Source organism: Arvicanthis niloticus, chromosome 6 (assembly GCF_011762505.2).
Source record: "Arvicanthis niloticus isolate mArvNil1 chromosome 6, mArvNil1.pat.X, whole genome shotgun sequence".
Classification (NCBI taxonomy): Eukaryota; Metazoa; Chordata; class Mammalia; order Rodentia; family Muridae; genus Arvicanthis; species Arvicanthis niloticus.
In genome coordinates this window covers 24,443,864-24,466,138 of record NC_047663.1, presented here as the reverse complement: position 1 = coordinate 24,466,138, position 22,275 = coordinate 24,443,864, and the positions used below count along the sequence as shown (strand labels likewise).

General features: G+C 47.9%; 1 protein-coding gene across 3 annotated transcripts in view; it reads right to left on the bottom strand.

Annotated features, from left to right (window-relative positions):
• Plxdc1 (plexin domain containing 1) overlaps positions 1–22,275 on the bottom strand; it is a 63,388-nt gene that overhangs the window by 14,260 nt on the left and 26,853 nt on the right. For all 3 annotated transcript variants that reach the window (XM_034508059.2, XM_076935847.1, XM_076935846.1), the window contains exons 7-9: positions 21,727–21,826; positions 6,665–6,760; positions 4,408–4,489 (exon numbers count right to left, since the gene is read on the bottom strand). In XM_034508059.2, coding sequence (XP_034363950.1) covers positions 4,408–4,489; positions 6,665–6,760; positions 21,727–21,826 — 278 coding nt within the window. The remainder of the gene's footprint in view (positions 1–4,407; positions 4,490–6,664; positions 6,761–21,726; positions 21,827–22,275) is intronic.

Here is a 22,275-nt window from a genome sequence, read left to right as displayed (position 1 = left end):
TCTAGGGAGAGGGTGGGGCACGAGCATGAACTGGAGGATGTTCTTCGCATCATCCTGCTTAAATTCCCATTCTCCCTTCTTGATGCCAAAGAAAGCCACTAAGCCCTACTCAACCCAGGCATATCTGCAACGGAAGAATAAGATCCCAAGTCACCAGCACAGAGACAGCATACTCAGCAAGTTAACTCCGTCCCAGCAGCTGCCATGTGCCCACACTCCAGCAAGGCAAGGCAGTGCTTCCCGAAGATATCCACAGAGGCCTCAGGGCTGAGCTGGGCCAGCCACTCTGTCTTTCACGATATCCTAGCCCACTACTTAGGGGATAGAGGACAAAGAGGAGTTTGGAGACCGGAATTCAGGCTTCTTTGATGGTGTTGGCAGACTCCTTTAAGACTGGGTTGGAACAGGCAGTGGTAACCTTTAATCCCAGCACCCTAGAGGCAGAGGCAGGCAGATCTATGAGTTCAAGGCCAGCCTGGTCTACAGAGTGAGTTCCAGGACAGCCAGCGCTATACAGAGAAACCCTGTCTTAAAAACCAAACAAACAGCCGGGCAGTGGTGGCGAATGCCTTTAATCCCAGCATTTGGGAAGCAAAGGCCAGCCTGGTCTACAGAGTGAGTTCCAGGGTAGCCAGGGCTATACAGAGAAACCCTGTCTTGAAAAACCAAACCAAACCAAACCAAACCAACCAACCAACCAAACAAACAAAAAGAATAGCCTGAGTCTTCACAGTGGTTGGCCCAAGAATCAGTTCAAAGCCAGCCTGGTGTACATAGCAAGTTGACCCAGGTTCTGTCCCCAGCAACTATATAGAACTTCAAAGCTTTCTGTAATTCCAGTTCTAGGGGATCCAACACACTCTTCTGGTCTCCAAGGGCTCCAGGCATGTACATGGTGCACAGACTTACATTCAGGCAAAACACACACATACATAAACAAATCAAAAACCAAAAAACCAAAACCCACCACAACCCCAAGTCTTCAGTTTGGGTTTAACTGCACCACACGTTAAGTCTCGAGCTAGCCAATACTGTCTCAGAGAAGGGAATGAGAATGGCCTCTTGAATATCAGCCATTGCACCAGACCCACCTCCAGGGACCCTCACGCTGTCATGGTGAGGTGAGAAATACTGAGTAACTGCAGGGCCAAAGCCACCCCCAATGGGACAAGCGTAGAATACAAACAAGGGACCTGCACAGTCAGTGAAATTGTTCTTTTCAGAGCAGGAAGGGGAGGCCCCGATGGCTACAGATGGGGAGTAGAAGAGAGGGAGAAGAGACCCACAGGTATGCCTCTGGCTTTTCAGGGACCTGGGATTAACTCTCATTTGGAGCTGAGGCTCCAGAGAGCTGGCTGGGGGAAGCACTGGGCTGGAGTGAGCCCACTGCCGTGGGTGTCTGCCTGGTATATGGCTTCTGTTCCCCTGTACCCTCTGACAGAGCATCTCTGTTTTATCAGAGGTACAGCCCACCAGCAGAGCTCCAAATTTCCCCACCTGGGCAGCATCTTCACACCCAGGAACTCCGGGTCTCATTACACTGGTTTGTCTCTACATTTGGGTGTGGCCACTAACTGGGGGGGGTGGTGAGGGGAAGGATTGCTTTGTCTGCAGGAGCCGGTTTTTTTTCCTATGGCTCAGCATGGGTTGGATGTTGAATCATGTCTGGCAGCAGCCCCAGGATCCCAGGGACCATGTGAGGTCATCTCAGGCATCACCTCAAGGCTCAGAAAACACTCCTCAGCTTTAAAACTGCATGAGATGGGGTACTGGCTGATCTTGCAAAGAATATGGGTTTAATTCCCAGTACCCACACGGTAGCTCACAACCACCTGTAACCCCAGTTCCAGGTGATCCAGTGCCACCTCCTGGCTTCCATGGGCACGGCATGACAGCACACACAAACGCTACACATAAAATAGAAATAAAGTTTTTTTGTTTTTAAATGGGGCTGGAGAGGCGGCTCAGTGATAAGAGCACTGGCTGCTCTTCCAGAGATACTGAGTTCAATTCCCAGCCACCACATGGTGGCTCACAGCCATCTATAATGGGATCCAATGCCCTCTTCTGGTGTGTCTGAAGATAGCCATGGTGTACTCACATACATAAAATAAATAAAATCTAAAAAAGAGAAAGGAAGGAAGGAAGGAAAATATATGAGATGAAGAAAGAAAGAAAAATGTCCAGATGAAGTACTCCAAAATCATGCTCCTGGGATTTTGGTCCCTCAGATCCCTCTCAAGTGCTGGAATTATAGGCATGTGCCACCATGACTAGATTTTTCTTTTAAAAGGTTTATCTTGGGCTGGTGAGATGGCTCAGTGGTTAAGAGCACTGACTGCTCTTCCAGAGGTCATGAGTTCAAATCCCAGCAACCACATGGTGGCTCACAACCATCCATAATGAGATCTGATGCCCTCATATGGGTGTCTGAAGACAGCTACAGTGTACTTACATAAAATAAAATAAATTATATATATATATATATATATAATTTATAAATATATATATAATTTATATATATAATTATATATATAAATTATATATATTATAATTATATATATAATTATTATATTATAATTATATATATTATATATAAATTATATATATATTTATATATATAAATTATATATAATATATATATATATATATATATATATATATATATATATATATATATATATATAAAAGATTTATCTTGTTAAAATTTTACAAATATGGGTGTTTTGCCTGCTCGGATTATCTGTGTACCATGAGCATGCAGTGCCTGCAGGGGTCAGAAGAGGGCGATAGATCCTTGGAACTGGAATTGCAGACAGCTACTATGAGTGCTGAGATTTGAACCGTGTCCCTCAGGAAGAGCAGTCAGTGTTCTTAACAGCTGACTCTTCTCTCCGGCCCTGACTTGGCTTGTTTTATTTTGTTTTGTTTTGTTTCTTTGAGACAGGGTCTCACTATATAGCCTTGGCTGTCCTGGAACTCACAATGTAAATCAGGACGACTTTAAGTATCATAGATATCTGCCTGCTTCTGTCTCCTAAGTGCTAGAATTAAAAGCCTACACCACCACACCCAGCCCAGCTGGCCTTTTACCAGGTCTTCCAGGTGGTGCTCACAGTCCACAGGCAGTGACACTCCAGTCCTGGAGGACAGCTAGGGGTCTACGCCAGTTACTTCTTCTGGGGCTCTGTGCCTCTCCTCCTAAGGGCCCTCCCTGGATGTGTTTGGTAAAATGCTGTCTATCCTGCACTGCAGCAGCTGCAGTAACAGTGTGTGCCACACCCACACCTCCAAGTCACAAATGCTAGGCTGTTTCATAGGGTAAAGGAATTGAGGTCCCAAGAAAGAGATCCTGAGCATGGCTAGAGGGAAGAACAGCAGGGAGGCTGAGCCTCCTTGCATCCCGTGCCCAGTGCTCCCTGATTGTTTGTCGTCCAGTATGCCAGGCCAGCAGCCTGTAGGATCAAGAACTTCTATTTCTGCTCTGGGATGTTGGAAGAAAGCAGAGGAAACGCTGACAGCTGTACAACAGCTGCACAGAGACTTGGAGCCTGTAATTCTGCCATTTTCAAGATGGCCTTAAAGGCTCTTGGAATTCGTAAGGCTTCACACTCTCAGGAGAGTCATTGTCCTCAAAGGAGTCTTTTCCCCTCATTTATTTATCTTGGCTAGAAGAACAGAGGCTAAATTATGAGTCTAATCTATAAGGAGATGATTCCAGAACAAGGACTGGAAGATAAGTCGGGTTTAAGAACTTTAACCACGAAACTGAATCTCATCCAGAATGCCCCGAGCTTCCAAAAGCAAGCAGAGTTTTGTAGCTTCCTGGGTAACCATGGATACCTGTAGTGTCCATGCCCTTGGTTTTCAGGAAGCCCCCTTCCAGCCCAGGAGGGATCTTGGGCTAGTTTGGGGGCGGTGGAGCTCACCCAGCAAGGGTGAGCTTTTGTGTCATGGCCGGTTAGTTGCTTATAAACAAACAGGTTGCTATGTGAAGATGTAGGCCTGGGGTCTCTCTGGAAATCCTGAAGGAAGAGGCCAGTGATTCTGGTGTGACCACAGCTATGACCGACTCTTCTTGAAGCCCTGGCTCAGAACAAGCCAGCTTTCCTGCGAGCAGGGAAGATCTGTATATAGCCTCTGGATGATCTTACAGAGGCCTGGCCACCCCCAGTCCTCCTTTGCTAACACCCACCTTGATCAGGTTCAAGCCTTGAGTGAAACTTACTTGTGACATTCTTGTCCTAAGAGTCACTCTGACACTTGACAGAGAGCTCCTAATGCTTGCAGACAGTGGGCAGTGAGGAGGCCTGAGGCTGACAGTGGACTTTGGCTACTGCCCTGCTCATCCCCACTCTCACCCCCATGGTCTATTCTCAGAGATTGGTGTGTAGCCTGGTCACAAACCTCTGCAGGACATGGCACCAGCTGCAGTTGAAGGTCAGGTTCGAGGACATACAGGTGTCACAACTCTGATGCTGGAGGCAGGCTGCAAGAGAGGAGGTGGCACTGTCAGCGTCACATCGGTGCTTCCTGGGGCAAAGCTTCTGAATTCAGGGTTCTTCCTGAACTGCAGTGTCTCTGACTTTGGGGACCCTAAAGGTCATTATTGCCTCTCTTCTTTCTTTTGCTGTTGTTACATCTTGTGGCAGGTTCTCTCTATGTCCTGCAGCTTGCCATGCAAACCAGCCTGACCTCAAACTCCCAGAGATCCCCCTGCCTCTGCCTCCTGAGAGTTGGGATTTTTGTAGGCAATTCCTCCTTCCCTTTCTTCTATCTCTCCCACCCTCCTGCCTGTTGTCCCTGGGATGATGGCTTTTCATTATCTACTTGGGTGAATTTTGAAATACCTACAAGAAACACTTCTAAGGGTGTCTGTAAGGACCCACCCAGATAGATATAACCAAGAATGGAAGTCCCAGCTTGAGTGTGGGTGGGGCCATTGCTGAGTGGAAGCCCAGGGCGTTGAGAACCAGGCTTCTGGACTGCTGAGCCCGTGTGAGTTGCTCTCACCACACCAGTTTAGCCACCAAGATGGACTGTACCCTCAAACCGTGAGCCAAGTACAGTCGTCCATCTTAAATCGCCTTTACAGGTAGTTCATCCCATTAGCAAGAAAAGTAACCACTGCAGGCCATCCATACACCCTGGGGGTCTAGAACTCATGGAAAGCATGGGTAGGAGCTTTCCTTACCCCATGTCAGAGGGGAAACTGAGGCTTGGCAGGTTGTGCAGCTGAGAGTGGCAGGTTTGGGTTTGAATCGGGGACTGACCCTGGAGTCAGAATGTCCAGCCTTAGGGTTCCACTGCATATGTCCCTGCCCTGCTCCCAGACTCCCAGACTCCAGACTTAGAGATGCTTTCCTAGGATGGCTCACTTCTGCCCTGGCAGCCCTGCTCCCAGACTCTAGTCTTGGGTTTTGTTTTTGTTTTAAGATTTATGTAATGTATATGAGTACACTGTCACCCTCCAGTCTCTTCAGACACACCAGAAGTGGGCATCAGATCCCATTACAGATGGTTGTGAGCCACTGTGAGGTTGCTGGGAATTGAACTCAGGACCTCTGGAAGAGCGGTCAGTGCTCTTAACCTCTGAGCCATCTCTCCAGACTTTAGTCTTAGACACGCATTCCCAGGATGGCTCACTACTGTCCTGGCAGTTGACCTTGACCTTGGAGATTCTTGTTCTATGATACTCAAGGGCTTCCAGTTTGAGTCTTCCCAATGTCTCTCTATGTAGCCCAAGCTAACCTTGAACTCAATGCCCTCCCGTTCTAACGTCCCATAGGCCTGCATCACCATGCCCAGCCTGAGATTGCTCTTACCAGTCTTAGGGAGCCCCTGCTTCTCAGGTCTGTGGGCTTCTTGTCTCAGTGGAGAGTGACTATGTATATGTGTGGCTGTGACCTGCAGTGTGCCCTCATCTTCTGGTCACTCTGGGATCCTTATTCCAGGAGAAGATACTTGCCTGAGCCCAGGCTGAGCTGAGGCCCAGGGCTCATCTTTTCCTTTCCCTGCTATCTATTCCCAGAACATCCAGGGAAGAGTGTGGTTGGGAGTGGTATGGGACCCAGGAACTGTTACAGATGGCTGGGCTACAATTTCAGGTGGCAGTAGGGAGATATCAAGAAACAAGAGAAGAAACAAAACCATCTGCAAAAATGGGATTCTGAACCAGGTGCAGTAGTAGCACATGCCCTTGGGGGGCAGAGGCAGGAGGATTTCGGCAGAGGAGAAACCAGCCTTGGTTACATGGCAACCATGACCACCCAGTAATTACGGCTTCCTTTAGGGACACTTCTCTAGAGGAAGAAGGTGAGTGACTATAAACCAGATCTATTTCTGATCCCTGTCCAAGTGGTCTCAAGGCTAAGGTCTCTAGGGTTTCACATATGTGTCCCTAGATGGCATTGATTATATACAAGTCAGACCCCAGGCCTGGAGTGAGCTGTTCCATGTGAAAGCTGCCATTTCTGTACTCAGCCTGGCTTGTTCATCTCCAGCCCTGAACACAGCTTTGCAGGTTGGTGACCTTAGGCCCAGATAAGTTAGATGACTGGGTCCCCCCCTCACCCCCCAGGGAATCAGAGGTTGGGTCTGAGATCAGAACCCAGTATTTTTTAGTCTAAAACATTTTCTAGAATAGCAGACTGCCCCTGCTCACTTGGCAATGGGGTGAACTCCACGGCCGAGGTGGTGGTGATCTTGCTGGAGTCCAGTTCCACACGGTGGTATTCGAAAATGGTCCGTCTCCGAGACTCTGAAAAAGAAGCAGTTTGTTGTATCTGGAGCACATCACAGTTGGAGGATGCCCAGGACCCCGACAGAAGTCAGCATACTGAGAGAGGAAAGGACCCTGGAGGCCTGGGGTAATGATGTCAAGCTACGGGAGGCTGCCTACAGCATCTGTCCACCCTCTCTGTGTGTCTAGCTTGCTCCTGCAGACACACCTGAAGGGCTGCTTCTCTGAGAAGCCCCCTTAGGCAACTCCCTGCTCCGTTCTACTCAGGCTGAAAGCCTTCCCCAGGCTCTGCCTTACTAACTGTTTCTTCTTCTTCTTCTTCTTCGTCTTCTTCTTCTTCTTCTTCTTCTTCTTCTTCTTCTTCTTCTTCTTCTTCTTCTTCTTCTTTCTTCTCCTTCTCCTCCTCCTCCTCTTCTTCCTCCTCCTCCTCTTCTTCTTCATCCTCTTCCTTCTTCCTCTTCCTCTTCTTCTGTTTTTGTTTTTCAAGACAGGGTTTCTCGGTGTAGCCCTGGCTGTCCTGGAACTCACTCTGTAGACCAGGCTGTCCTCGAACTCAGAAATCTGCCTGCCTCTGCCTCCCAAATATTGGGGTTAAAGGCATGCGCCACCACTGCCCAGCTAATTCTTAAATTTTAATTAATTAATTAATTAACTAACTAACTTTACATCCAACCACAGTTTTTCCTCCCTCCTCTCCTCCCAGCCCTTCCCTCCTACCCCCTAGCTACTCCTTCTTCCCTTTCTCTTCAGAAAGGGAGAGGGAAGCCTCCCATGGATGTCAAACAGCCTTGACATATCAAGCTGTAGAAGTCTAGGCACATCATCTCCTATTAAGGCTAGATGAAGCACCTCGGGGCTGGAGAGATGGCTCAGAGGTTAAGAGCCCTGACTGCTCTTCCAGAGTACCTGAGTTCAATTCCCAGCAACCACGTGGTGGCTCACAACGCTCACAACCATCTGTAAAGGGATCCAATGCCCTCTTCTGGTGTGTCTGAAGAGAGTGACAGTGCACTCATATACATTAAAACAAACAAATAAATACATCTAAAAAAAAAAAAAAAAAAAAAAAAAAGAAGACCTCAGTTAGGGAAAAGGGTCCCAAAGACAGACAACAGAGTCAGAGACAGCCCCTGTCCCCACTGTTAGGAGTCCCACATGGAGACCAAGCTACACACTGTTACACATGTGCAGAGGGCCTCGGTCCGTCCCATGCATGCTCCCTGGTTGGCGGGTCAGTCTCTATGAGCCCCTATAGGCTTAGGTTAGTTAATTCTGTAGGTTTTCCTGCATTGCCCTGGCTGTTAACTTCTGATTGGATGGGTGATGAGCACCCAACTGTGAACTTGACCCCAGCGAATGCTTTGCAAGAGTTCACAGACAGGTTGTCCTACCATGTCCCACCTCTCCCCTCCTGGCAGAGGCTTGGTCAGGGTTCAGAGCCAAGAACCAAGCCTAAATCGTACACCTGTCTGTAAAGACACCCACCCCTACCCCTGCCTTTATAGCCAGGAGAATGGAAGTCCAAATCAAGCCCTGCTCCTGACTTACTGGGTGATTTGGCTAAGTCACTTGAGTCTGTGTTTTGCTAATATACTGGACACTCGTCACAGTGCCTTTAAGAGGGAAAACTAGAATTGTAGGTAAAGAACTGAGGTTAACGTGGCAAACTGGAAAGTTCTGACATCCCTACTATTACCCACCCAGCCTACCTAGGAACTGCGACTAAAGGCCAGCAGCTGATCTTAGGAAGTGACTTTCCCCACACGGTGAAGAGCCAAGGTGTACGTTGGACTGCCCAACTCTCCTTCCTTCCTCTGGAAACAACTTTTCCTTTGGGCAGCAGTGTCCAACCCATTTCTACGTGTGTGTGGCCCTGGAGGGATCCTGTCCTTCCAAGGTCCTGCCTTGCAATCATTGGCTCAGTGCTGGACCAATAAGAGACCTTCCTTGAGCCTCTCTGCCTGTGATCTAGAAGCCTTTTGCTCTTTGAGCAAGCTTGGCTGTGAATGGGAAGTTTCAGCCCTGTGGGGACAGACTAAGAATGAAGCCATTTTTGTGGAGAGAAACAGGAGATACTGATGGTGTTCACAAACCTGCCCTGGCCCTATCCCATCCTCAACGCTGCCTGCAGATCTTTGGCCCACTGCAGTATTTCCCCAATACAAGCCCCTCTCTGCTTCAGTTAGGAACCCAGACCAGGCAGAAACACAAGGTTTTCATTCAGTTAAAGGTGCTTTGGAGAGGGCTGGAGAGATGGTTAAGAGCACTAATTGCTCTTCCAGAGGACCTGGGTCCAATACCCAGAAACCACATAGTGGCTCACAACCATCTGTAATGGGGTCTCATTCCTTCTGATGTGTCTGAAGACGGCTACAATGTACTTATATAAATAAAATAAAGGTTTGGAGAAGATGACAGAAGAGCTCAGCTGGGGTGTCCATAACACAGAAATGAGCCTGGGTGCCAGGAGGGCGAGGAGGTGCCCGCGTGTCACTTGATGTCACCTGTGTTCCATCGTGGCTTATCTTAAACCTCAGAACCGTTCCCACTTACCTAACCTAGGGCTGAAGCCATCACAGCCCCAAACACTGGAAATTACAGAACCTCAGTCCGCACAAGTAGGAGGAAACTGCTTCAGTGTTTGTGCGGCATCCTGGCAGACCTTTGGCAAAGGCAAGTCACCACAGAGATGTAGCCCTGGGGCCTGAGCTTGAGATGCCGAACACCAGCTCCCATGTCAGCCAGGGTCTGCCACTGGCCTGCAATGACATCTGGGAAACTGACTGAGACCATGAGAGAAGAGATGACTTTTTTCAGGAGGAAGAGGAAGTGAAGCTGCTGCCACCCTGCCCAGGTGACCTTGGATGAAGAACTGAGGTTCAGTGAGCCACACTGAGAAATGAGACTCCACTGATGGCAATGTTCTGAGGCATTGGGTCTTTTTGTTTGTTTTGGTTGTGGTTTTGTGTATTTTCCTTGATATGTAGCCTTGGTCGGTGGCCTGAAACTCATTATGTAGACAAAGTTGGCCTTGAACTCACAAAGATCTGCCTGGCTCTGCGTCCTGAGTACCGGGACTCTATCAGCCCTGCAATGTCACTGTGATGGTTTGTATATGCTTGGCTCAGGGAGTGGCACTATTAGGAGGTGTGGCCTTGTTGGAGTAGGTGTGGCCTTGTTAGAGTAATTGTGGCCTTGGAGTAGGTGTGGCCTTGTTGGAGTAGGTGTGTCATTGTGGGCCTGGGCTTTAATACCCTTGTCCTAGCTGCCTGCAAGTAAGTCTTCTCCTAGCAGCCTTCAGATGAAGATGTAGAACTCTCAGCTCCTCCTGCACCATGCCTGCCTGGATGCTGCCATGTTCCCACCTTGATAACAATGGACTGAACCTCTGAACCTGTGAGCCAGCCCCCATTAAATGTTGTCTAAGAGTTGCCTTGGTCATGGTGTCTGTTCATAGCAGTAAAACCCTAAACTAGACAGTCACCACCATGCCCTCGTTTGTTTTGAAGTTTAATGAGACAAACCTGTCTCTTTCCTTTTGGTCCCGACTACTTTATTTCTGCGTTTGTTTTGTTCTGGGTGAGATTCTCAGGCACTTTCAGCGTCTCTAAACACTTCATTTATAAACTCAAATATGGAGAGGAAGAATGCCTGCTTGTTTGTTCCCTCTTTCCTGCCCTCCCCTCTCCTTCCCCACAATGGCATAGTTCCTGTTGGAAAATCTTAACCAGTTTCTGCAGTCGCTTCCTGCTTTGGAAGTTGCTGTGACAAGAGTCCCTCCCACCCTCCCTGCCCCCCACAGAGGCCCTGACCACTGGCTAGCAACCTGAGAATCCTTTCTGCCTTTGCTTGCCCAGCCTCTGCCATCCCGGCCACTGCCTGGCACCCTGTAGTCCACCACCAGAAAGCACAGGAAACACCAGGCTGTCAATGCTTGGGTGATAAACGGGTCTTGGGGTTCAGGCAACTACTTTCTAAGGACCGTTCAGGGAACCCCAATCTCAGATCTCCCTCCCCACCACACCTGCCCCACACTCACATCCTACTGGTTCTCTGGAGCTGTTGGAGGACTTTGACCTTCCTTTCCTGCCAAGGAAGATGACCACCCCAGGCCTGAGGCTCCTTCCTTCCTTGGGGACTCCTGCTTAGGAACTAGATGGTTTATAATGAGATCCAGGCTCCTTCTTCTTCTCTCCCTTCCAGCCCAGGCAGATCCTTAGGCAAACAGTCGGAAAGAGTGGGAGGGGAGAGTAGCACAGGGCTCCCAGGGGAGCGCTGCCCAGTGTAAGCTCTGTCAGAAGAGACACGCAGATGCCTTGTGAACTACAAGTGAGCCAAGACACTATCCTGCCATTCATTTTACAGGTAGGGAAACTGAGGTGCAGCCAGGTTAACCCATAGACCAATACTTTTATATAACACATTATCAACCACGGCTTTACACAGCCTTAAATAGAAGACACCTGCAGTTGAGGGGGAAACGGCAGAAGAACCCAGCCAGCACCACCAGTGTCGGCCTGTAGGTGTGAGCACCTGCTAAGTCCTGAGCACTCAGCATCCTACTGGCCACCCCCGACCAGCTCTATCCAGCGCAAGCCAGAGCTCCCCAGATCCAGACCATCTCACTTTGAGGACAGATGTCCCTGTGCACTGCATCGTAAAAGGGGAGACAAGAACAAGGGGATTCTGGATATTTTACTTAAGACTCAAGTTTCAGCTAGGCATCCTGGCACATGGCCGAAATCCCAGCACAGGGAGCTAAGCCAGGAGGATTGCTATGAGGTGTGTGTGTGTGGGGGGGAACCTAGGATACGAACTGAGTACCAGACCAGCAAGAGCTTCATATAGTAAGACCTTGTCTCAAAAAACAACAAACAGCCCCCAGGTCCCAGTGCCAGGAAAGCTCCAGAAAGTCCCCAGAAGTGTGTGTGGTGTGTGTGCAGGTGCCTATTTGGCAGCCATGGGTGAGGGTACATGAGCCTTGGCTGATTTCCCTGTGTAAATCCTCTAGCACACCCTTTTACAGCATTTTCCTTAGTGGTTCTTAAAGAGACAGAGGCAGCATTTGCATAACTGTCTTGAAAGTAAACAATTATACCAGCATAGTGTGTTTGTTTCTCTACTGTCTGAAGGTTTCTACTATTGTGATTAAAACACCATAACCAAAAGGGACTTGGGGAGGGAAAGGTTTATTTCATCTTACAACTTCCGGGAGGAAGGAAGCTGCTTCCTGGATTGCTCTCCATAGCTGAAGCAGCCTGCTCTCTTACAAACACCAGGGCCACCTGCCCTGGGGTGGCACCACCCACGGTGATCTGGGCCTCCCACTTCAATCATCAACCAAAATACAAAAATAAAACCCACCAGAGCTGCCTACAGGCCAGGCTTACTGAGGCGTTTTCTCAATTAAGTGTCCCTCTTCTCAAATATGTCTAAGTTTGTGTGAAGTTGACAAGAATTAACCAGTTCACCTACTAAACAGGTTTGGTCTAGGCAAGAAGACACAATGGAAATGCAATGCCTCAGAAATGACAGGCAGTCAGCTAGGTGTGGCAGCATATGACTTCCGTGTCAGCAACCAGGAGGTTGAAGCAGGGGGATACAGAGTTTGAGGCTAGCCTAGACAACAAACAAACAAACAAACAAACAGACAAACAAAAACCACCAAACCTGCTGGGCAGTGACTGGTGGCACATGCCTTTAATCCCAGCACTTTGGAGGCAGAGGCAGGCGGATTTCTGAGTTCAAGGCCAGCCTGGTCTACAGAGTGAGTTCCAGGACAGCCAGGCCTACATAGAGAAACCCTGTCTCAAAAACCAAAAAAAAAAAAAAAAAAAAAAAAAAAAAAAAAAAAAAAAAAAAAAAAAAACCACCCAAACAAAAACAAAAAATAAACCCTGTTTCAAATGAAGAAAAATCTCTCAGTAACTGGCAGGTGTCTACAAGGGTCCACAGGATGGCTATGGCTATCAACCTCCTGCAACTTCAGTCCCAGGGAACCTGATGGTTTCTTCTGGCCTTCGAAGGCACCAGGCACCCACATGATGCCATAATACATGTATACAAAGCGCTCAAACACATAAAATAGTAAAATAAATAAATCTAAAAAAAATTTTTTTAAGAACTCTGGGAGTGAGCCAGGTATAGCGGTGCACACCTTTAATCTCAGCATTTAGGAAGCAGAGGCAGGTGGATCTCTGTGAGCCAAAGTCCAGCCTGGTCTACAGGGTGAATTCTTAGATAGTCAGGGCTATGTAGAGAGTTCTTGTTTTTCAAAAACAAAAAAACAAGCTGGGCATGATGGTGCACACTTTTAATCCCAGCACTTGGGAGGCAGAGGCAGGCAGATTTCTGAGTTCAAGGCCAGCCTGGTCTACAGAGTGAGTTCCAGAACAGCCAGGGCTACACAGAGAAACCCTGTCTCTAAAAAAAACAACAACAATAACAACAACAACAAAAAACAAACAAACAAACAAACCTCAAAACAACAACAAAGACAAAAACAAACTAAGAAAAAACCCAAACTATGGGAATGGGGTCTTGTATCTGGGAATGAACCTCCCGCTCCGTACCAACCCATAGTGTATCCACTTACACACACACACACACACACACACACAACCTTCATAGACAGATGTGTATGCACATACAGTTTGTTGTTTGTTCGAAACTCACACAGACTAATGGCTGCTTGAGGCAGGGTCTCACTTTCTACTAGGCTGTCCTTGAACTCATGACCCTCTAGACTGGCGAGATTATAGGCCTGTGTCCTCATGCTCAACTTTTCTCATATAGTTTTTTTTTTTTATATAGAAGACCTCTAGCCACGTGAGAATTGAGATTTTAAGCACACCAGGGTGACAAAGGGCACTTTCCTGTCATTCATATGTCCAAAGGGAAACTGAGGCCCACCTGTGCTACAAGGTGTCCCCAGTGTGATACTACAATATGGAGAAGATGGCCTGGGGTCCTGGGAACATTTAAGTAGAGGATGGAAAATTCTAGAGAGGCTTCGGCAGCTCACCTCTGTTGTTCCCAGGAGACATCTCTCCTAAGTCCACCCTTGTGAACAATGAGGCCTTAAAACTAATGCCAACCTTTCTTCCCTCTTCTGTCTCCACCCTCAAAGCTCAGCCGATGTGTTCCGTCTCTCAGTCAGAGTCTCTGGTGGCGTCTCACCTGACTCAATGCCCAGTCAATACTAAGAGATTCCTGTCATATATCTGCCCCTGCACCTAGACTTCAAGATCTCTGAGGACAGTGTTAACCTGGCATTTGTCTTCGCCAGTCTCCTGACAAAGGTCTTTTACTTCTAAGAAACGGCTGTGAACAAATGAATGGATTTCAGATGGCTCTGAAAACCTTGTCTGCCTGTTATATAATAGCAGCCAGAGCCTGGAGGAAGCCCCTTCCTGTCTGCTTGCCACAGACCAAGATCTTTTCAGGAGAGTTTCCAGATGGCCACAGAAAGTCAGAAGGATCCAGCACTGGAGCCCAAGAAGACACAGAACTGAATATGAGGAAATCTCTCAAAGATGTAGCACAGACCTCAGAGACAGTCAGAAGGAAGGTGACATGGGACCTGGGCACAGATGGACACAGGCATTTGTCGAAGAAGTGAATCCCAACCACAGAGACACATTCTGCAGGCAGGTAAGTGAGAACACGGCCCAGCTCCCACCAGATGACAGGGCAGAGGGAAGGCTGCACCCTGGGCTTGCATCCACCCAGGGGTGTCAGACACACATGCTTGACACACAAGCACAACCATGTCTGTGGGAGAACAGGTGAACAGAGAACAGGTGTGAGGACTGTGTGGGGTGACATTCAGAAATCTGCCTTGAACAGAAAAGGCTTCAACCACCACCTTGTACCCATTTGAGGGTATGTATGACTTCGGTACTTTTTAATTTTTATAAGCAGAATCCTTAAACTCCACTCTGGAGTCCTTGCCTTTGGATTATTGCAGCAGCATGTGGGGCTCACCCAGTGGCAATGACATTCATCTGCATGGCCGGCTTTCTGGGACCCAGATGGGACCCCCAAGCCACACTTCCGGCAGTTTGAGACTTTCTCCTTTATCTCTGCTTCAGCTTTCCAAGCCGGAGAAACACTGAGGTCTACGGAAAGTCTGCTGCCCCATCCAGACCTGACAGTGGCTCAGAAGGGAGGCTCACATGTCAGCTCTGCTCTCATGCTTGCCCACAGTGGGCCAGCATTGCTCTGGTTGGTCAGGAGTGTTAGTGCTCACCTGTAATGCTAGGACTGGGAAGAGAGAGGGGAGGGGGAGGGGAAGAGGAAGGGAGGGGAAAAGGGGGGGAGGGAAGGGGGAAGGTAGGTAGGAGGGTCAGGAGCTCAGGGTCACCTTCCACTATGTAAAATTCAAGTTGAACCTGAGCTACATGCAATCCTGCCTCAGAAGAAACAGGAAGAGGAGGGGGAAGGAGAAAAGGGGCAGGGAGACAGATAAAGGGAAAGAGGGAAGAGGAAGAGCAGGAGAAGGGTCACCATTAGTAGACGCTGAAAGTCCAACCACAAAGGTCACCCCAGCATGTTGTCATCATTGTTTGGAAATGTGCAGTGATGTGTCTCCATCTGTTTGTCCTTCCACCCATCTGTCCATCCATCCGTCCATTTATCCATCCATGCATCCATGCATCCATGCATGCATGCATGCATCCATCCATCCATCCATTTGTTGATTCTTTTGCTCATTCAGTTATTTTTAGTCAATAATCAAGATGAGAACCCAGTAAAAAACACTGAGAAACTTTGAGCTCAGGGCAGGAAGCAGAGCAGGGGTCACATGTTCAAGTCCAACCTGGGCTAGCCAATAAATACGAAATATGTTCATTAAAGCAAAGAGAAGTCAGAGAATGAAAAAGCAAGATTCCATGGGCCAAGTGCTGGGAAGACAGGATAAAGGGGAAAGGAGTGGACTCGGGGCCTTGGGTTGGTGGGGGTGGGGAAAAGATTCTCCAAGGAAGAACACTGTAAGAATACTTTTCTTATAATAAATTAACAGAAAGGAAAAAAGGATTAATTTTCTTAACCAAGAGGTATTTGCATACACCTTTAATTGCAGCACTTGGAAAGCAGACACAGGCAAATCTCTGTGAGTTTGAGGGCAGACTGGTCAACAGGGTTCCAGGACAGCCAAAGCTACACACACACACACACACACACACACACACACACACACACACACACACACTTTTCTTTGTCCTCCGGCCCCCCTGCCCTTGAGACAGGACCTCACGTATTCCAGACAAGCCTGGAACTCACAACACAGCTGAGGATGACCCTAAATTAATCACCCCCCTGCCTTGACCTCCTTGGTGCCGAGATTATAGCTCATATCAGTATCATGGGAGGCTCTGTGAAGGATCTTTTATCAGGAGAGTAAAAAGTCCAAATGCGTCAGATGTGGTGGTCCTCCCCCCCATCCTCTTTGGCTGCTCCCTCTCCCTTCTACAGCCAGCTCTGGGTCCTCTGTCTCCTTCATGGCAGTCTGGTATGGAGATACATGATTCTGACACACATCTGGCTTCAAGTCAGCTGTGGAAAGGAAGTTCTGGGAAAGAAGGAGCAGTGTCCCTGAGGAGGGCCACCTGAGGCCATCAGGTGTCATCCAGAGGTCACGTGACAATTCAGATCCTCTGATAGTCTGGCATTTAGTAACTGATTCCATTAATTTACAATGTGTCAGTTTTGACAGCTACATGAGATAAAGCTTCTTTTTAGTCTTTTCTTTTTCTGAGACAGGGTTTCTCTGTGTAGCCCCAGCTATCCTGAAACTCACTTTGTACACCAGGCTGGCCTCGAACTCAGAGATTCACCTGCCTCTGCCTCTCGTCTTTAATACTGGGATTAAAGACGTGCACCACCACTGCTGCCCTGGTGAAATAAAATTTCTTAAGACACGTGAAGGAATTTTGGCAGTCTCTCCAGCCGAATGAGGAGCATTTAGACCACCACGGAGGATGTGAGTGCCTCTGCAAGCGGATGCTGCTGATATGCACAGCTCTGCTCTGCAGACTCTGGGCACAGTGTGAGGGGAGTAAAGGTTAGAAACCCAGCTGTGTTCAGCATCTTCTTCTAGTCCCAGGAGGGAGCTCATCCTGAGACTTCTCGAATCCAGATTGGCAGGGCGAAAAGTCAGAAGGACTTAATGGCTGGAGCATCTTTTGTTGTTGCTGATGCTTTGCTTTATTATATAGTCCTGTGTGTGTGTGTATGTGTGTGTGTGTGTGTGTGTGTGTGTGTGTTTGCACGTATGTGGAGGTCAGAGGTCAATGCCATCTCCCTCTTGCTCTCCACCTCAGTCTCTCCCTGAACCCAGAGTTTGCTGCTAGGGAAACACTAGCTGGTCATCACGTTCAAAGGTGCCTGCCTCCTCTGTGCTACAATTACCATCATGTACTACCATGCCTGGGTTTCCGTGAATGCTGGGTGTCTGAACTCAGGTTCTTATACCTGCTAGCACAGCAAGCATTTTATCTACTGAGTCATCTCTCTAGGCAGCTTGTTTGGTTTTGTTTTCTGTCATCATTTGGTTTTCAAGACAGCATCTCCCAGCCTGGCCTTGAACTCCATGATCCTCCTGCCTCTTCCACCAGAGAGCTGAAGTTGCAAACGTGAGTCACTGCACACAGATCACTGGGGAATCTTCAATATCAGGAAAACAGAATTCCCCTTTGAATCATCTCAGGCAGGAAAGAGCTGAACTCGGCACAGGAACAGAAGCAGCCTCCCATTCTGGGCTCAGACAACGGGGGGGGGGGGGGTATCCACAGAAACAGTACTACAGAGGGAGCTCCCTAACCAGGTTCAGCCTCAGGCACTTGGGGTTTACTGTTACTCACAGCTCAGGCTAATCCAAGCAAATTCCCTGCTTGCTGAGCGAGCTGAACAGACTTAGGGGAGCCTGACATTTTAGCCACTGAAGAGTCATCACTCCTGAAAGCAGAGGCTGGGACTTTTTATTTTATTTTTTTGTGGTGCCAGGGAGTGAGCCCAAAGCCCTGCATCTGTTTTGTGTCCTACTTTAAAACTCAGTGAAGGCCAGGGATACTGCCTCAGAAAAATGCACTGATGTGCCTCTCCCTGTTACCTTGACAATGGATGGAACCTGGGGCCTTGCACATGGTACACAAAGGCTCTAACCACTGAGCCACATGCCAAATCCCTTTCTACTTGTTCTAACACTGCACACACCACAGTGAGTTGCACTCATTGACCTCCGGCCCTAAATCTACTATTTAGGATTAGAATTGGGACTTAAATAACAATGGGACCTGCATAGAGCTACATAGCATGGAGCAAGGCAAACCACAAACTTCAGCTTTAGGAAGAATTGTTGCCTTATGCAGAAGTTCAAAGACGGCTTCTTATACATTCAGCCAAGACAGGAGATAACCCTCCATGAAAGACATGAAGATCCTAGGACATCAAGACATGATAGAGGGACAGTGGCTTTGTGTACTTTTGAGCAGCCATGGATGCTGGGATCTTAAAGAGTGCTAGGACCAATCCCCCATGGATGCTGAAGGCAGGGAGTCAGTCTCCATCATCAACTAAATTAGATTTAGGGTCACCTGGGAGACACATCTTCAAAGGGCTTTTCCAGAGAGGTTTAGCTGGGGACGGAAGAATGGGCTGGGATGTGGGTGCTGTTATCCATGGACTAGAGACCAGGATGGAATAAAAAGAAAAGAAGTGGAACCCAGTTGAACACCAGTATCAGCCTCTCTCTGCTTCCCGACAACAGATGCAATGTGACCAGCACTTCACACTCCCACGGCCTCAACTGCCTCACCATGTGGCCTGTATCCCTCAGACCGTGAGCCAGGATAAAACCACATTCCTTAGGTTGCCACTGCCACTTGTTTTGTCACAGGAAGAAAAAAGTAGCCAATACACAGGTAACGCCGATATGGGCACGGGAGATCACTCCATTTGCCCTGGGTGACTCTGGGAAGGGAATCTGGGGGACAGAGGTCAGGACAGTACAGAAACCTGATTTGTACTTTATCTTTTGAGTTTTATCCTACATACACTTAATCGCAAAGAGAGATAGTTTTCATTCTGCCCGTAGTACCAATTGCTTAGGAGGCTGAAGAAGGAAGGTTCAAGCACAGTGAGAGCCCATCTCAAGAAAGAAAGAAAGAAAGAAAGAAAGAAAGAAAGAAAGAAAGAAAGAAAGGAAGAAAGGTACTAGCTCAGCAGTTAAGAGCACTGACTGCTTTTCCAGAGGTCCTGAGTTAATTCCTAGCTCACAGCCATCTGTAATGGGATCTGATGCCCTCTTCCGGTATGTATGAAGAGAGTGACAGTGTACTCACATATATAAAATAAATAAATAAATAAATAAATAAATAAATCAAAAAAAGAGAAAGAACATATAATAAACTCATAAGAAAGCCATTACTTGCCAAGCAGTAGTGGCACATGCCTTTAATCTTAGCACTTGGGAGGCAGAAGCAGGCGGATTTCTGAGTTCGAGGCCAGCCTAGTCTACAGAGTGAGTTCTAGGGCTACACAGAGAAACCCTGTCTCGAAAAACCAAAAAAGAAAAAGAAAGAGAGAAAGAAAGAAAGAAAGAAAGAAAGAAAGAAAGAAAGAAAGCCATTACTTTGCATGCTAGCTTAAAAATTAGCATTGATGGACTCAGAACTGGCTCAGCAGAGGACCTGGGTTTCATTCCCAGTACCCACAAGGCATCTCACACCTTTAATTCCAACACTCAGGAGGCAAAGGCTGGTAGACCTTTGTGAGGTTGAGGCCGGCCTGGACTACAGAGCAAGTTCTAGGATATGCAGTGATATTCTACAAAGAAACCCTGTCTTGAAAAACAACAACAACAGCAAAATTTAAAAAGAGGAGAAAACAGGGAGGGATTTGTGAGGCTGTGACTGGGGTGTAAATAAATTAATAAAGAAGAAGGGAAAACTGTATCTAACTTTTTGAGTGAAGTTAAAGACTAACACTGTAGCGCAGTGGCAGAGCGCGTGGCTGACATGGGCGGTGTTACAGGATATTTGGTCATAATGGGAACCCCAAGATTGTGTTATTTACTAAAAAACCTGTTTCCAGTTGTGGTGTGGCTCAGCCCTTAGCACACACCTATAATCCCTCTGGCTGGAGTACAAAATACTCTCTTAGCACATACCTTTCTTTAATCACAAACAATGAAGGTAAAGTTAGTTTGTAGAAGGTTAACTGAGTGCCTGACAAAGTGAGGAATCAGAGAAAGATTTGACAGAATAGAATCTGCCCAATTCTCACAAGAAGAGAGGGGAAAGAGAAACTACTTGAGGGGCAGTGCAGAGAGAGGTGGGGGATGGGAGGGTAAGGGAAAGGGAGAGGGAGAGACAGCAGAGAGAGAGAGAGAGAGAGAGAGAGAGAGAGAGAGAGAGAGAGGCACAGGCGCACAGTTTTACTGGGAGAATTATATAGAGACAAGTTGCAGAGAGAGTACAAGCTAAACACAGGTGAAGACAGAGCAAGCCAGAAAATGAGAAGGAGCCAAGAAATTAAAACATATGGCCAAAGTTATATGATATTAAACAGAGCAATTCAGTCAGGGGCCAAGAGTTAAGCCAAAATAAATCAGTCAGCTTGGAGAGGAGTTTGAGCCAGAACAGCTAAGTTGAACCAGCCAACCAGAGTTCAGAAAGAACTAGAAAGGTGGGGGGTGGGGTGGGGGTGGGGGTGTAGTCAGATGACTCAACAGCTCAGAACCCTGACTGCTCTTCCAGAGGTCCTGAGTTCAATTCCCAGCAACCACATAGTGACTCACCACCATCTGTAATGAGATTTGTTCCCCTCTCTGGCCAACAGGCAGAACACTGCATACATACATACATAATAAATAAATCTTATAAAAAAGAACTAGAAAGGGTGACATATTTGGCAGCAAGTCTCAAAGGCTGAAAACATTCTAGGCCTAGATAAGATTGTACAGAAGCTATAAGCTTCCAGGACTAGGACAAGGTTAGCAGACAGAAGCTATAAGCCTTGGAGACAACAATTACATCAGGAGAATAAAAATATTGCTACAATACAGGGCCCTGCTTTGATATTCAACACCGTCACCTGAGAATCATAGAAATGGCTGTTAGCATTCTGCCAATAATGTGCAACAGGGATGTGTAACAGAAGAATGTCTTGGAAACACTGTCACCATGACATATGCCTCTGACCTGTAGCATATCAGTACTGGGTGTTCTCATAGTATGTCCTGAAGTCCTTGGTGTGCTGAGTTGTAAAGGTGAGTGTAGGAGATATTCTAGCACATGTCCACTGTCCTGATGGGCCAGATAGGCCACAGGTCAGACAACAGCTGTAGGAGAGAAGCTGAGGTCCCCTCAAAGGTCAGCACAGCAGGAAGATCCCCTCTCACTACCCCAACCCCATAATGCAGAGGAGGGAACTGGGACTGAAGGGAACATGGTTTGCCAAAGGAGAAAGTTTACAGCAGGGCTGGGAGCAGGGGTGGTAAGGGTTGCTCATCTCAGACACACCCTGGTCACCTGTTAATTCCCTCCATTGGAGGCCATTTTGTTTGAATTCTGAAAGGCTTACTGACTGCTAGGGTGATGGTATGCATTTTGGCATGAGAGTCTTTGGAGACTCTGCAAATGGAGCTGAGTACAGGGGCTCCTGACCCCCTTCTTAGCAACCAAGCCAGTGCCTCTGTTTAGACACAGCTAGGCAAAAATCATTCCTCTGGCCAAGCAGTGGTGGTGCATGCCTTTAATCCTAGCACTTGGGAGGCAGAGGCAGGCGCATTTCTGAGTTCGAGGCCAGCCTGGTCTACAGAGTGAGTTCCAGAACAGCCAGGACTACACAAAGAAACCCTGTCTCGAAAAAACCAAAACCAAACCAAACCAAACAAACAAACAAAAAAGGCCCCTCTGCCATAACAAAGGAAAACCAGGCGCAGATGGAGCTGTGTCAGACACAGGCCCCTGGGGACTCACCTGGCACCTCTGGGGATGAATTGAGAATCATGAAAGCATCGGACAGGCCTGCCTTGACGGGATGCTGGGCAGAGCTGATGTCCAGGATAGCCATGGGGATCTGCAGCAGGAAGAAGAGGCACCTGCCATCCACCCGGAACCCTCTGTGGCCATGAAGTCCGCATTCGGCTCCACACCCAGCTCTCTGCTCAGAGCTCGAAGTCCCAAACACCTGCAACTACACTCCAGGACTCCTGCCCTTCCGCCTGCATGGATCCCTTAGCTCTTCACAGGCGAGAAGTTGCCCTTGGGTTCTCCCTTTCTTTCCTTTACTCCCCGTCTCTTCTCATCCATCTCCAAATACTGGGAGTCAAGCCAGTGGCTCTCATCTCTATCCAGTTCTCTCGTCTCCCAAATCTAAGCTGTGTCACTTTCCCTACACCATCTCCCAGCATTCCCTTAAGTCCCCAATCTGTCTGTTCTGAAGCCAGAGTAGCTTTTTTCAAAAGACCATCTGGTTGTGCCCCTGTCCCCCAACCTTCCTCTCCAGAGAGCCACCTTCTATTACAC